At 46.6% G+C, this 17,064-nt stretch overlaps 1 protein-coding gene across 5 annotated transcripts in view; it reads right to left on the bottom strand.

The window, feature by feature from the left end:
• Positions 1-6,002: 6,002 nt before the first annotated feature.
• JAKMIP2 (janus kinase and microtubule interacting protein 2) overlaps positions 6,003-17,064 on the bottom strand; it is a 149,278-nt gene continuing 138,216 nt past the window's right edge. For 3 of the 5 annotated variants that reach the window (XM_081135097.1, XM_081135100.1, XM_081135099.1), the window contains 2 exons: positions 15,279-15,349; positions 6,003-6,542 (listed from right to left, as the gene is read on the bottom strand). In XM_081135097.1, coding sequence (XP_080991223.1) covers positions 15,299-15,349 — 51 coding nt within the window. In that variant the 3' untranslated portion in view covers positions 6,003-6,542; positions 15,279-15,298. The remainder of the gene's footprint in view (positions 6,543-15,278; positions 15,350-17,064) is intronic. The other 2 variants (XM_081135098.1, XM_081135101.1) reach the window with 1 other exon arrangement.

The following is a 17,064-nucleotide window of genomic DNA, read 5'->3' as shown; positions in this document are numbered from 1 at the left end:
CGAGCTCGGTATGCGGCCCGTGGGTGTTCACTGGCCCACTGGCCCTGCGTAGGAAGGGTCCCCGCCCCCCTTCGCATGTCCAGATGTCACCGAGGCATTTTCCTCTGGAGCTAGAAGTCAGTGGAGTTGACATGATAGTGTATTTGAGTTTTATACCAGAATTAGAGTCCAGCAGAACGGAGCTTTTCGTTTGTAAAACTAGAACCCATCACACCAGCCCACTTCGGGGTGTAGTGATGTGCTTGGTGCCTCTCTCATAGGGCCTCTGTCAGTTGTCCATCGCCATCCCATAAGGGAGACGGGGCTGTCCTGAGGCCAGGGCTATGTCTTGCTCTTCTCTGTTTTAAAGATTTGACAGGGCACGAACAGGGTGCCTATAAACGGGTCACAGAACATTGTAAGGAACTGTTGGGCGACACTTTTTGCTCCAGGTAAGAGGTGACAATAGGAAAAACACACACAAACCTTCTTTGCATGGATTTTTCAAGCCCACCCCCAAGAACTATCATTATTTTTAATAGTCTTAACAGTGACTTACAAAGTTCTACCTCATTTCGTGCCATTTCGATCCTTAGTTTGTTATGTGTGTACACGGGTCGTTTCCCGCATTAGGCCCCTTGAGGGTAGGCCCCTGCATCCCAGGCCACGGAACGGGCGCGCACGTAACGGATGCTCAGATGCCACGTACCTGTTAGCTTATTCCAGCAAGCGGCTCCATCAGGTAGAGGGAAAATGTGAGGTGGGAAAAGGGAAAGACTATTTAGAATGAGCATGGCAAATAGCTGCCAAGATCCTACCCAAACTGTCCTCAGAGCGGGCGTGTTAATGATCACGGTTCTCTCCTCCTGAGTGCGAATTCTGCGTGGACTCCTCACCACAGTGCCCCTGGCAGGTATAGTACAAAGTTCAGGGTGGACAGATGAAAAGACACCCATTTCCTACTCTTCATGCGGAGCTTGTTCCCTTTGTTATTCTCAGAGCCCTGACTTGCCTCTCGCCCTGTTTCTCAAAAGTAGGTAAGAGTTCAGTTAAAACCAAAACAAAAACCTATGAACAATGCCAGATAAAGTTTTTAAAAATGCAGTTCGTTTTATTTTTATAGAAACTAAAACACCATAGCTCATTGATTCCTATATTAAATACATAAATTATAAAATAACCATTCATAAAACTTTACATACAATAGGTTGATTCCAATCTCTATGGTAATACATACAATACATGTACATGTTCGGTGTACTTCAGAGGATCGTTCTGGTGAAACTCAATTTATAGCTTTCTTCCATTAGTAAACAAGCATGAAGCGATATGTGGAGTCATGCTAATGCGGTGGAAAGCGAACCCCGGCTGAGGCAGTTGATTGTAGGAAAGTTCTGAGAAATTGGCCCCCTGGCTACATGGATACAGTAGAGATCTGGGGAGTTCTGTATCCAAATACAGCGGCTCTGTATGAGTCCTCACATAATTGGATCTTGAAGGTTAAAACATGCATGAAGCTTTCTGCAAATGGGGTTTTTAGCGGATAAACGTATGAGACTTTGGGCTAATATTCATACTATAGATTGTGCTGGACTTACTGTTGCTCTTCCCAGAAAACCACCAGATCCCTACAAGGCTGGCTCATGGGCCTGCGTCACTGGAAAGCCACAGAGCGGTTCTTTGTCTCAGTCAACCACAGGGAGAAATGGTAACGAAAAGAAGGCGGGGAGGAGGGGGAGAGGCAGGCAAGGAGGGAAGGGCACGGACACCCGGTGCCAAACGAAACATGAGTCACCAGCAGCAGCAGCAAACCCTTCCTCGGGTCCCCAATCCTAGGACAGAAGCACATGTTTCGTGAGCACTCACACCACCATACTATGTACAGGATACCTATGTGCATGTATGTACATCACGTATTTATATGTGTTTGGGTCTTGATCTGCCTCACTATTATGGTTGGGGGGAGCGGACAGGCACATTTTGTGAGATGTCAATAAAATATAAGTGATTGCTGTTACTGACGGGTGTTGGGGATCTGCTTCTGGGAAACAATTTAGCAGGTTTGTGGAGTCGTGATTGTGGGCAAAGCTGGCCTCAAAGCTGCTTCTCTACACCGCTCCCACCCTGCAGAACTTCGATGTCACAAGGATGGAAATATAAGCATGGTACAGAGACCTCAATGCGAAAACAGGGACAAAAAAAAGGGAACCTCGCCCAATCAGCCGCTCGTGCTTCCGAGTTAGATACGCTACGTCGAGTACAGCAAATTGCAATCCTTACTTTTGCCACATGGCCCCTTGTACTATATCTTTAGTAATTTCGGTTAAAAATTGGACTCAACAATAGATTTATTTATGACGAACTAAACTCCCAAACTAGAGGCAGCCAAGGGAATGTGAATTTTGCCCTGCCCTATGGAATCATCGGGGACCATCTCCAACCTCCTGTTATGTCTGAATCCTCTGGCCGATACGCCTGAAATTCATTCTCCAGACAATAGATTACATAGAAATGACAAGGCAGTTGAACAGAATGGAAGCCTTCATCTCTCAAGACCTGGCGGCCTACCGTTTCCCTTTAGAAAGTAGAAATCCACTTAAGGAAAGGCCTGGGCCGTTCTGGAAGCATTAACTCATTACACAAACAGTCCTCTAAGATTCGCTTTGATTACTGATCTCTCAAAAGGTGTATTGAACTCATTCCATATATATATGTATATATATTTTTCTGTGCCACTCTCTGACAGATCGAAAAAAATGCAATGGAATATTTTAAAAATAAAATATCTATGCTCTCCACCTATTTTCATGTAACATAACACACGTGACCCAATTATTTAAACATCAACACAAAACTGATGGGTATTATCTTTACAGTGTCCATAAAAACCTAGGCAGGTTTAAAAGACTTGCTTCTCTTGAAAACAAGAATCTCATGAGTTACGTCGAAGGCATTGAACGTATATAAATTACACAGAGGTTTTACAGACAAAGTTGACAATAAGTAGGCAGAAAGGAAGAAGTTTGCCAGAGGTTTATTTTAAATGGAAAACACAGTGAGTTGAAGCGAAGCACTGTAGCAAACATTACTTTATTTCCCCCCTTCCTGATGGAGACCGAATGCCCCCCTCCTACCCCAGCGATGACCCAGGAGCCCCCCCTCATCTGGCCTCTGAGAAGACCAAGCAGGATGTATTCTTCCACCCCCCAAATCTCACTATTGGCAATCATTTCACTCACATGATGTAGGTTAGGAAGGATCTTATACTTATTTTCAGCAAATTCTAGTGTTTCCAAAAAATAAAACTTGGGTGGCATTAGAAAAAAGTTAATTTAGTAAAAGGTGCTTTCTAGAATGATAGCCAAATATAGCCTTCCATTCCCCCCATCATCAAATTTTTCCTGTCTTGAATAACTCTACTAAATTGGGGCTTTCATTTTATCTCAAACTATTTTTTTAAAATATTGTTGGTTATCTTTATTTTCCAAGAGATGGATATTTTCAGAAAAATTACGTAAATGAACCCTGAAGAGTGCTGTTCTGAGGGCTGACCCACTGGCCGAATGCGGCAGGATGGTTAAGATGCAGAAATTAAAGATCAGAGTGAGGATCACCTGCCCTCTGTGGGGACTGGAGCCACAGCAAACCTCTCGGTCATCAATGAGACACTCTTTTTACTGAGCATCGTATACAGGAGCCGCATTCATTTAGAAACGGTCCATTCCACGGATCCAGAAAAGACATGTGCAATTTTGCTCATGTTTTTTTTATAACTGTTGAAATGGAAAACAGAGATGCACCTATAAAAATATTTGGCCTTACCCAATAATAATTTTGAGGATCATGAGTAAGACTAGGTAAAAATATCACATTGCAGCCTAAAATCTAGAGAAACCTGCTAATCTCCTGGATCTTAAGCAACATCTGCCCTAAATACGTCTAAAGCTGCGCCATGGTCACCCTCGCTGGCATTGCTCCTGTGTGATTTGTGGGGGTGTGTGAAGCGGTGATTTAGGGCAGCTAACGTCTATGGTTGGACCACCCTACTTTTACAAACGTTTCTAATCCTTTAAACCACAGCCAGTGCTTGGATATACACATTTCTTGGCGGGGGAAGCCAGATGAAGAGCAGGAAAGTAGGGTTGCTGGAGGAGATGGGGCACGAATTCGCTCGGATGGGCCCTGGAATGGCAACGAAGAGCAACGAAAGGGAAACGCTGAGGACAGGGAAGGGTAACGTATCTTCTCCCACACGCTCTGAGGCTGGGAAGCGTCGGGTCCCAGGCCGCGGTGGCACCCGGTCCCGATGCCTGCACAGCAAGCCTGCTATTCATAATGGACCTGAAACTTACCCAACGGAACCAAGGCCTCGGGAGCACAGTTATTTCTGTATATTCCCCAGAGAGCGCATCGCTGGGCCTTGCCCCCAAACGAAAGGGGCGACCAGGTGATGTGATGCTCTTGGTCCACCCCAGGCCCTAATTTTAGGATTGGCTCTCCCACGGAAGCGTGGAGTTGTGCGCTAGGGCGTGGGTGCGCACGGGAGGGCCAGGAGATCCCCGCCACCGAGACACATCCTTCCGTCTTGCTCAAAAGCATGAGATGATCTGTTTGCTGCAGGTTATTACGGGCCCTGGCTCTGGATCTCTCGGGCTTTATTGCTAGAATGTCCCAGGCGTTGGACAGCAGGCTCCAGGGGGCGGCACTCAGGCTCGGCCCGACTGAAGCGCTACGTCGTTCCACAGGGGACCCCCTTTCTGCCAAGGGTGCGAGAGAGCCTGATAGTCTAGCAGTCAGAATAATTACAAAGCACTGTGTGCTCCTGTAAGCACCTCTTGTTCCAGAATTGCAAACAAGAAACTTTATGAAAAAGCATTTTTAACCTCATTTTGCAGATGAGGAAACTGAGGCACAGAGAGGTTAAGTGACTGGGCCAGAGACACCTGCGTCGGCAGGCGATATAAAAACAAAAAGCGGACCCCAGCGTTCGAGCTTTTCCTGTGCGTTCCCCAGGGGCCGCGCCGGCTCAGGAAACGCCAGCGCTGCACCCAGGAGCGGGACACGGCCCCGCGCGGGAAGACGCGGGTGGCACTTCACAGGCTTCTGGCGCCCCGCGCGGGACTTCTAGCCCTGTAAGTGCCACCTTGACGATTTGAAAAACTGAGGCTGCTTCGTTATCTACAGTAAATGAGGTGTAAAATCAGCTCTTCGGGAACATTTATTCGCTCTCAAACCTGAACCCCAGACTAGGTATTCCGGAACTCAGGAAGAGTACCAGTCCTTTTATTGTCGCCGGTAGAAAACGACCTTGGTCGGTAACATAAACGTTGCTTCTATATAAAAAGGTAGAGCTATCCTGTCGCTGTCAGCTCTCTGGGGAAAAAAAGACACACACCATGATATCCGTTTAAGTGACAAGAGACCCAAGTCCTCGAGGCGTATCAGGACGTATACAAAAATAGTCATAATTTAGTTTAATATTCACATCCCTGTGGCAAACTCAACAGTTGGCAGAAGTTTTCTTATCGCCTCTATGGTGGTTTTTTTTTTTTTTTTTTTTTACTTAAAACCTATGACATTTATTTGCAGGCCATTTTAAGCAGCCGTTTGAAAACCAGTATTTTGGAAACCGAAAGACTCAGATGCTCTCTGGCCCGCGCTCCCTGGAGATGTTGGGCTTAGAAACAGAACGAAGTCGGGGGGCCTCATCTAGAGCATCGGCTTCGTCATTTTCAGGACGAATGAGCTCAGTCCCTTGTTCGTGCAGCAAGACAGACGCGACAGGAGGCCAAGGAAGCGTCAGAGCGGCTTCTGTCTCTGGTGGCATTTTCGCCCGGTCGGGTCGCCGTGCCCCACGGCGGGCTCATCTGTCACCCGCGGGCTGCGCTCCCCCCGCTCCACCTTCTGCAGAAACACCGACCGGAGGGCGCTGTTCTTCCCACTGGCGCGGCAGACGTCTCTGTTCCTGAGTTTTAAACAATAATAAAGACAGAAAAGCAAATCCCTGTAGTAAGAAACCAGACTTTTCAAAGGAAACATTTTATTGTAAATAGCTCCTCATAGGTATTCCTCGTGCTTCATTCCCACCCGCCCTGGTTTATTTTGCTTTTTTTTTTTTTTTAAAATGATGTTTATTTCAGGACTAGAGTTTCCATGGGGTGTGGTGTTAGATTAAAATGACTGCCCCTGCACAGCAGGGGGAGAATGTTTTTTTGTAACTTTGGTTCCATGCCCAAGACACATCTTTGCGTGATCTGCCGAAGCTGCTTCCACTGCTGATTTTTTTTCTTCCTTTACACAATATATGTTTATAGTTATTTTCTTCTGGCTTGACATATACACGTTTCAGTAAATGCAGCATATATTGTAGATTTCCACCAGGGTCACGTAGGAACTGTCAAGTAAGAAACCTTGAATAATGGCTTTGAAAGACACAGTTGTAGTCCTGGCTACAGGGAAGTCCTCAGCTGTTGCTCTCCCCTCGCGGCTGTAAACATTCCTGCCATCTCTGAAGGTTTAGAAGCATTTGTCTTTCCGGGGTCTCATCCGTGTTTCCGGTTACTCTGTAAAACAGAGGGAATATTGCTTAATCACCATTCCTGTCGATAGCTGAAACAGAAGAAAATCTCAAAATGCTTTTTTTTAAAGGAAAAAAAAGTATTCTTTACCATCTCTGAGTTGTATGATCTTGTGCAAGGTCCATAAAGAAAGTATCTAAGCTTAATTACATTAATTTTTTTTTTTTTTATTTGTCTACTGATTTCAGAGAGAGGGGGAGAGGGAGAGAGAGAAACATCAGTGATGAGAGTCATTGATCGGCTGCCTCCTGCACGCCCCCCAACTGGGGATGGAGCCCGCAACCCGGGCATGTGCCCTGACCGGGAATCGAACCGGGATCTCCTGGGTCGATGCTCAACCACCGAGCCACACTGGCCGGGCTATTTACATTAATTTTCAATGAGGAAGTAGGAGTATGTGTTTCAAGGGTTGCAACATCTAAAGCAATGAATAGTTCTTGCCTCAGGGTAAGTGGCCTGAAACATTTGATATTATTGTTACCTTTTCCTCTGGGGCCTTCCTGAGGCCTAAAGCAGCCCAATTCATCATGCCCCCAAATATTAATTTAAGATCTTATTTTAAAAGCGGGTCTGTCCATGCCTTTCAGAGACTTAGTTTGATGCCACACTTCCTCCCCAACAACTGTATGCAATGGCAGGTGGCCTCCACCCTAAGTCCTGACCCGAGGATTCCCTATGAAGTCTGTCCCACAGGCTTCCCGGTTGGCCCGAGAGATGCCCCTGAAAAGGTTCCTCCCCGGGCTATGCCAGTCAGGACTCCTGGCCTGTTCCTCTTTAAAGCCACGTGTCTGTGTTTCACTTGGGTAGACGTTTAGGACATAGTGTTCTCCTCCAAGAAAAGCTGGCGACGGCTCAGAGGCTGTACTGCTATGTGCCGCATTAGGTCACGGCCTTCGGAGTCCGAATGACACGGATGGAGAAAATGCGATCCCCATGTTCTCACTGTATGTCTATCCAAGGACAAGCTATTGAACTTCCCTGAGCCTCAATTTCCCCATCTATGTAACGAAGATACTAACTGTGCAGCAGGATTTTACTGGTGCCCAGGAATGGTGACCAAGACCCGAAGCGGTGGAACGGGAGGCACTCAGTACTCCGGCCCCCCACACAGAGGCAAACTAAAGACTCAAACAAATCCTCAAGTCAGAGATATTTAGAATTCGCGTTTTCAGAGCCGATTTGTCTGTTCCAAAAGACTAGATTAGACTGGGATGGAAGAGCGATAGAGCCCAGAGGAGATCCTGCAGTGAGAAGGGCCGGGGCTGAGAGGGGAGCACACTGTGGGTGGGAGGGGGCACCAGAGGGCAGAGTTAGAGGCGGGCGGTGCTCGTGCAAAGGAGCCTCACAGGCTACTGTTCAAGCACAGGGCAGTGCTTGAGAAATCCGCGCAGAGAAACGGAGGCGGATGGTGGGTAGCTTCCTCCCCGGCAAGAAGCTGTGGCTGGTACCACCAATGGTGGCATCAGAGTGGCAGTGGAAGAGCTTGGCCCGCAATCGGGAGGGAATGAATAGTGCAGTGAGCATGCCCTGCACAGCTTCTGAGGGACTCATGCATATGTCCCCCAGAAGGTCGGTCTTCCATCATCTCTCTTCCAAAAGACATTGAGCCCTGGCCGGTTTGGCTCAGTGGTTAGGGCGCCGGCCTGCAGGCTGAAGAGTCCAGGGTTTGATTCCAGCCAAGGGCATGTACCCCGGTTGCAGGCGTGGCCCTGGTCAGGGCGTGTGCGGGAGGCAACCAATCGATGTGTCTCTCTCACATTGATGTTTCTCTCTCTCCCTCTCTCTCTCTCCCTTCCACTCTCTCTGAAAAGCAATTAAAAAAAAAATCCTCAGGTGAAGATTAAAAACAATAAATAAGTAAAATAGAAAGACATTGAGACCTGGTCGGTAATATCCAGAGGACCAGCACTGGCCACCAGGGAGAGAGCCACGACCCTGCCACTGGAGTGGAGAGGCGTGTCCCCCTGTCCCTCCCGCTTGGCCCTGCCTCCCGGGGAGCCCAGCCTGGGGGAGGGAAGGGAAAGAGACCTCTCAGAGCCAGGCCGTGAGCCTCCACCACCGGGCACAGGGAAGAAATGAGATTAAACAGAGCCTGAGAGGGAAGTTTTAAACTGAGCTAGACTTCTAAGAACTGGAAGTGACTAAACATTTTGGAAACCAACCTAAGACTTAACTAAAGGATGGGAGAGGACAAGACGGACCCTGAGCTTAAGCTATGTTTTGAGACAAATAGATTATGTTCATATTTACACCCCACTGGGACCAGATCCCTAAACAACAGGTGATGACTATAATATCCCCATATTCCCTGGTAAATAAGAGAGCTGATCTGAATGTGTATAAAAGACCCTTTAAGGTATGTGTATGTGTGTGTTTGTATATTTAAAATAAATAGGTAAATATAAAAGTCTTTTATTTGCAAATGTTCTTATATACTCTCAGAGATAAATCCTAAATTTCAAAGCACACATGTGTAATTTCTGTTTTTCATGTCTGTTGGGAACGTCCATTTGAGTAAAACCATGTTGGTTTTAAAAAACAAATGGGCTTGCCCTGGCTGGGTGGCCCAGTTGGTTGGCGTGTACACCAAAAGGCTGAGGGTTCAATCCCTGGTCAGGATGCACAGGGGAGACAACTGATTGATGTTTCTCTCTCTCGTTGATGTTTCTCTCTCTCTCCCTTCCTCTCTCTAAAATCAATAAACATATCTTCAGGTGGGGATTAAAAAATAATAATAATGCCGGGATGGGCGTGGCTCAGCGGCTGAGGGTCGACCTAGGATCCGGGAGATCGGGCACATGCCCGGGTTATGGGCTCGATCAATGACTCTCTCATCATTGATGTTTCTGTCTCTCTCTCTCCCTCTCCTGTCCTCTTTCTGAAATCAATAAAGATATATTTAAAATAATAATAATAAACAAAAGGATTTAAAGGCAGTCTCCCAAAATGTTAAATTTCTACAAATTGAGCATCTGTAAAATTGAGCATGATTTCGACAGCAAGCCAGACTTACTCAAACTGACATTTGGAATAATTGAAGTGTTACCCTGCAGGTCGCCATTGATGACCAGCAATACTCAATGAGCTAAAGGTTCGTACGCTATAACTAAAGCAGTATAGGATATAAATTCATCTTTGAGTTAGAGGGCCTTTCTGGATATCACAGAACCTCAGGGCAGCCATCCTTTCTGAGCCTAAGTCAACCAGACAGTCACTGCTGACCTGGGACTCCGGTATCCAAGGACCTACCTCTCTGCCTGGTCCATAGAAGACACTTAGCAGATATTCATGGAGATCAACTAAAAGGCTATTTATGTTCACTATTTTCTAGAGTTTTCTAACTGCTAGAAGTTTCTTTCAGTCCTTTATGGACACATATTTAGAGGGATATTAATTAACAAGTGTAGCTAACTCCTATTTTCTAGTTACCACAAATAACTAAAAACCATGAACATGGTTTCCATGCCTCAGCGAAGGTCACCTCCAGTTCCACCGTCGGGACCCTCGGGGCCATTCCTGGCACCTTTCATTTAGTCAGCCTCCATACACAACTTATCATACAGTAAAGTGCTCCTTAAATGGGAGCTGTGATTATTACCCATGTTTTACAGAAGAGGAAACTGACCTCGAGGATTGTTCGGTAATTGGTTTCTGAGAATCCTACTGAGGAAGGCAGATAATACTGAATAAAATTTAATTGGAGCTGGAGGATCAGGGGAGGCTTCCCTGAGTCCCTGATTTTACCCCGAGATGGGAAGGACACATGGATATTAACCAGTGGATGGCGGTGTGGGAAACGTGGTCAGGGAGACAGACACATCTTGGAATGCGTGATGCAAGATACAACGCTGGGTACGATGTCCTAGGAACTTGACCTTCAATGAGCCTTTCCAGGCGTCAGGTAACATACTGGTTGCTTTGCATATATAATATCACTTAATCCTCAGAAGAGAAATACATGTCATTATCTGCCAATTTTTTATGTTAGGAAATTGATATTTGGAGAAGTATAATAGAGTCTATTTTGCAGGGTTGTTGTATGTATTAAATAAAATAGTGGATATAAAATGTACTTTTCCAAATGCAAAACAGGATGCTCTCTTCCTGTTAGTGATATCATCAGTATCCTTATAAAAAAGCATTTATTGCCGGGCCGGGAGTAGCTTAGCGGTTGAGCATCATCCTAGGACCCAGGAGATCACGGTTTGATTCCCGGTCAGGGCACATGCCCTGGTTGCAGGCTCAATCCCCAGTCAGGGTGTGCAGGAGGTAGCTGATCAATGACTCTCTCATCATTGATGTTTCTATCTCTCTCTCTCCCTCTCCCTTCCTCTCTCTGAAATCAATAAAGATATATTTAAAAATAAAAAAATAAAAAAGCATTTATTAGTTGACAGCTATGTGCTAGGCACTATCTAGATAGATGGGATACAAGCATGAAGAAACATGTATGGTCCCTGCCTTCATGAATGCATATAAAATTTAGCCAGAAGTGAAATCAAGGAGGACTTCCCTATAGGGAAGCATAGGTGAATAGATCTGAAGGATGAGTAGGTATTTACTAAATAAAGCAGGAGGGAACGTGTTCTGTGCACAGGACAGCATGGCAAGGCCTTGTGCTGGCAGGCGGGGGCATCGTGGCTCATCAGGGGACATCATGGAGCGACAGGAAGCCTGAGTGATTGTCCGCAGTTAGACCAGGCAGGGCTTTGTCAGTCGCGGGAAGGAACTGGGATATGACCTAACAGTGCTGCTCTCCTAAGAAGAAGGGATGTCAGATTTGTGTTTCCTAAAACTCACCTGGCTGCTGTGCGGAGAATGAGTTCTAAGACGGGGGTCTGGAGAAGCACTGCACCCAGTTAATAGGGCTCCCCACTGTGGAATTGGGGGAGAATGTGTTTGTGTTTCTTTCCTTTGTTCACTCCGTCTTCAACTTATTCCCCAAATGACATATAAAGAGCAAGTCGGACAGTCATCTTGGTATCCCATTCCTGGGCTACCCAGGGCTCTGCTCTGATGTGTCGCAAACCTTTCCCATTCATCACCCAGCTCTCTATTCATGTATCCGTCTGCCCTTCAGTCCTGGCAATTTAAAATGCATTCAGTGCCAAGTACAAGTAAGGCGCTGCTGGCGACACTGACGATGCAAAGGTGGATACAGCTAAGCCCTGCTCTGTGCTTTAGTAACAGCCCAATGTATGCGACAGTCAGGGAAACAATTGCAATGACTGGATACAGGCTAATGGGTACATTTACAGAGAGAAAGGACTGGGCAGCTGGTAACCCGAATGACTCATCTTATAGACTTCTTTTACCAATGTAAAAATAAGGAGCAGAACTGTCCTATTCTAAACACAAATATAGCAGAGGCTGGTCATGTTGCCACGTGTTTTCCACAGGCTGCCCACAGGCTTCGGTGGGAGCAGGGACTGATAAACCCTAAATGCAACAATAAACAAACACTTGCATATTTTAATGGAGAATCTGTAACTAATCGAATGTGGCTGTTTTTATGATACAGTACTTACTTTTTGTTAAGTTTTTTTTTTCCATACTAATACGGTGTCACGTGCCTTTTAACATGTTCTATGCTGCTAGGCAAGCAGTGAAGATATTGAGCTATCAAGATCAAAACTCCACAGTTGACACTAGAGAAGAATCATTAAAAATGAACCAGACTACAGCATAGCGAATATAGTGAATAATTTTGTATTAACTATGTATGGTGCCAGGTGGGTACTGGAAATATGGGGAGGGGGGCGGGAGAGGGACACTTTGTAGCGTATGATTGTCTAACCACTAGGCTGTATACCTGAAACTAATACAGAATAATACTGAATGTAAATTGTCATTGAAAGAAATTTAAAAAAAAATTAGACTAGAATATGTGGGTGAAGAATCCTGGTCCCCTCTTCCCTGCCTGGTCTCCGACTTCGTCATGAGCAAGCCGCTGCTGTATTTCTCTATTAATCACTCCTCTTCTATCGTAGGATGAGTCAGTGTAACCAGAATATAGCATAGCCTGGTGCTGGCTACTTCTGTACTCTTCTCGTTTTTTCTTTCCTTTGTATAACTAATGTGAAAGAATTAGTGGTACACTATTTATTTGGAATAAACATGCAGAATGCATGGGAAGATGCTAGCTCCCGAAACTACTGTGGTTCCCTTGCTTAAGGTAAAAAAATCCCAATGTAATCCCTGGAATGAATGATTTAGCCGGGAACCACTGAGAGCAGTAAGGGTGCCTTCTGGGAGGCCTTCGGCGGCTTTTACATCATCGCTGACAAAAATGACTTAGGTAATTGCCAAAAGAAACGAAGCACGAGTCCCTCCATTTTAAGGAGGGTTTCTTTATACATAATTTAAATTAGTCTTGGGTTTAAGAGCAGAATATAAATTATTAATTTAGTAGGAGAATATTTTTATGATTATTTGCAGTATGCTTTTACTACCTGCCAACAAGCCAAGCATTTTTCTTCCTCACATCCCAATCCCTCTCGCCCGCTTTGGAGATAAAAGTAGCATGAATCAGTTTCCAGTAATGCCTTATCCCCTTGTATCATTAAATCCAGATTATGCCCTGAAAAGAGGAGATGCAAAGGCAACTACTTGTTTTGGTTTAAGTGGTAAACCGCTTGGCAATACCAGAGGTTATAATTTCAAATTTAGACATTTGCAAACTCAGTAAATGTGTTTTTGTTTTTTTTTAAAATAATAGCTAACTGAATTCAGTTGCTGACTACTGAATTCTTTTAACATAACATCATTCTGTAGGTAATATATTTTATGGAACAAAAAACCTAATCTCAGGTAGATTAAACCCTACCATGACACAGATAGTAAATGGCAGGATTCAAACTTAGCAGTCTATTTAACTCTAAGGCTGTACACTCTCAGCTACTCAGCCAGTTTCCTGTGCATATTTCATACCACCCAGATGCACTGTCACATTAATTTATATTATTATTAATAATGCTTTTTATTCAACGGACACGAAGTGTCCATTACGTGCTGGTCTGGAGGAAAAGCGATGGGAATCTTGTACCTCCCTCAAGGAATTACAAAAAAATGGGAAAAGGTATAGAGAGGCGGGAGCTGTAATTTCGAAACCCAGCGAGTAAGGATACTGCACACCCTGGGGGGGGTGCCTCTGGCTGCTGATATATATGAACATCAGCGGTGCTCGGAATGCGAGAGAAACGCCCTTTCTCTTGTGAGGCAGTGGGGTGGCCGCAAGTGGACCCTGGAGCAACACCTGCTTTATAGGGAGTTTTGTGAGGATTCACGTATCCAGCTTCACACAACACCTGCCGCGTAAGTGTTGGCCGTGACTGAGGTCAGTGTTCAAACCTGCGCCTCTCCCAGCGAGTACGTATTTATTTACGAAGCCGGGCTTTTCCTTCCTAAAGTCCCACACGGTGCTCGTGTCTCATGAGCTGTATTTGCCCTGTTTATTTATTGTTCTTTGTGGGGAGAGTTGTTTGTTTTCGGATGCTCTGGCCGTTTTGGTGCCTTTCTTAGAGAATCCCACCCATTTCACTTAAGCTATTTTCATTCAACTGGAGAGGCGCAGTCGTATTGATGTGCTGCAAGCCTAATGCCCTGCGGGTCAAACAGAGGGTATTTATAGTCAGTCTGAAAAGAAGAGATTTTGGAAGGAATAAAGCCAGAGAGTGGGTTCTGTGATGACACGGCCCCCTGCACATATCTGCGGAGCCCCTCCCTGCACACGCCGAAGCCCTTCTGCGTGGGCTCCGCCCGCAGGCGGCAGGGCCGATGCCCACGGGAGAGAAAGTGTGTCTCTCCCACCTTCCAACTGGCTGTAGAAAATGTTAAATACGATGAGGTCCAGGAACGGCCCCTGACTAGTTAACTTAATGGGACAAGCACAGTTGGCACAGATGGTGATAAATGGATTTAGAAGAGCAGCCAGCCCTGTCTCCTGTTTAAGTGAGGGTGCTGTGTTGAGATTTGTTGTTTCCATACCTGGGTGGACATGAGAATCACCTGACGTGCTTGTTACAGGTATAGACGAATCCTTGCCCCCTAACACTCCCACCATCTATCTCACCTTCACGTCTAGTAATCTGCTTTGCTGAGTCACAGGAAGGCCACGGAATCTTTATTTTGAATGGCACTGGGAATCCTCGTCTAGGGTTATTTATACGTGTCTTCGTGAGACACGGACTTAATTTAGTAACAATAAGACTTTGTTTTCTCTCTTCTAAATTGACGTTAAAATAATAATCTTATTTGAAAACCCAAGATCCAGTTTCACTTCCCTGAGTTCTGATGAAGAGAGATGGAGACAAAAGGTTAAAAAAAAATAAAATCAATCATTCTTAGCTTGTTAGGATTCACAGAAATCAGCATGTTCGATCTGGAAAAGGCACTGACAATACATTTCTTCCTCTTGCAGAAAGAGAAGCAGCCGGCTCTGTAGAGTGATTATGATGAGAGCACTGAAACCCGGAGACACTGTGACTTCCCAAAGCAAAACTGTTCATTAGGGGAAAAAAATTCTCGATTCTCACTATACGTCATAGCTGCTTTATTTCTCCAAAAAACACTCGCATGGGTTGGACCCGTTTCTTATCTTATGGCATTGAAGCCGATCAAACCAAGTGTGTGTGTTTTTTTTAAAAAAAAACAAAACCACGGGCACAGTGACTACATGCATGTACTGACCAACCACGTTTTGAGAATTAAACGGAATCTTACCTTGAAGAGGCACCTTGACATCAAGGCCACAGAATAAAGGCGAGAGAGAAGAACAAGAACAGAAACAGAAACTGCAGAGGAAAGAGAAGAAGATTATGCACCTCGGGATTCCTGCAGCGCCGCGCGGCTCGTGCACAACCCCGGCTTTGCCCGCGGCTCGTGGGCAACCCCGGCTTTGCCCGCGGCTCGTGGGCAACCCTGGCTTTGCCCGCGGCTCGTGAGAAACCTCAGCGTTGCCCACGGCTTGTGCAAAACCTTGGCATTGCCCGGGGCTCGCCTGATCACTTCTCACATAACACCATGTCCCTCCGTTTCCCAAAACGTACCTTTTATTTGCCTGCTGGGAAAGCAATGCAATAAACAACTGACCAGTGTTCCACTAACAGGGACCCACACCTTTCAGAGTTCTGAGGGGCCTTACGGATCATCAGCCCCGCCCCTCATTTTCTAAGTAAGACAGAAAAAGCACAGGCAGGGAATCAATAGACTAACGTCTCATAATTTCATGGCGTAGGGAAGTTTAGCGCTTAGGCCTCCCGAGTCCTACTCTGTTCTACGTGGTCTCCATTCTTAATATATGGGAGGTCATTTCGAAAACACAAAACTGGATCTAGGGCACACACTTAAATCGCTCAACGCTGTCCTTGTCTGGTTGATGTGTTAGGTTTTAGGACGAAGGCACAGCAGGAAGACTAGTAACATGTAGGGTAAACGTATGATAAACGATCCGCAGCGGGATACCCCAGACAGGGAGCGGGACACTATCAGCGACTGCAGCAGGGCAACGGGTGCACCCTGGGACCGTCCTGTGCGGGGGAGTCTGCGTGGCCGGCCTGCTGTGAAATCTGCCTACACACCCAGCGGCGGGCACTTGGGCAATGCACACGCGACGCTGTTCCAGCCCGGAGAGCCTCTGGGACAGACCTCGCGTTCTTAGACTTCCAAGCGTTAAACGAAGCCTGGTTTGTTTCTGTTCACCACGCATCTCCCCTAGAGAAGCAGATGCCTGACCGACCACCAGGTCTTGCGCAGCCCTGGTGCCTGACCAACTCTGTGCCAGTTCTGAAAGGTCACAGGTCAGGCCGGTGTTTTCAAATACCGGCTTCTCGGGCGATCTGCTCTTACAGAGACAGGAGGTCGTTGCCTCGCCCTCACTTTTCGGGAGACCCTGCTGCACACAGCGTCTGGCAAGGCACGAGTGGCACCCTCAGGCTGGGCGCGCCGTTGGCATGTTTCCTGTAGCGCCCCTGCTGAGGAGGCTCTCGCTTCGCTATGGCAAAACCGTAGGAGCACGTCATAAATGTGGTGCCAAGAGCCGCGTATTGGCCACCACTCTATCAGCCTAAGATGCAGCAACTGTCCTTCTACTTCATTCCTTAAAGGTGGACAGGGGTATGGCGGCCCCTGCGGGAGGTGGGGACGGAGCGTGAGAGCGAGGGGAGGCTCCCATATTCCCAGGAGGTCCCCTGTGGGCACCACCTCCCTGGGCGTGAGCCAGGAGACGCCCGGCCCTGGGTCTGGCCCGAGATCCTCCGTCGGCGCAGTGCGGCGGGCAGGCCTCTGCGCCCGCGGCCGTGGGCTGGTTACACAGTCTGGGGAAGCTGTTCACTCTCCGAGCTATTGCTTTGTGATCCGTATAAAAGGGGATCGTGAGGTTCACTGTGTCTGGATCACAGGACGGTTCTGAGAATCAAGAGAGATGACAGGAGAGGAAGTGCTCGGGAAATGGTGAAACGCTGCACATTTTGGGCAACTCTGCCGTTGGTTGTTATCGCCCGATTTATGG

The sequence above is a fragment of the Miniopterus schreibersii genome (genome assembly GCF_964146895.1).
Source record: "Miniopterus schreibersii genome assembly, chromosome: 4".
NCBI classification, from domain to species: domain Eukaryota; kingdom Metazoa; phylum Chordata; class Mammalia; order Chiroptera; family Miniopteridae; genus Miniopterus; species Miniopterus schreibersii.
Note: the sequence above shows the minus strand (reverse complement) of the source record. Positions and strands in the feature narration are given on the sequence as shown.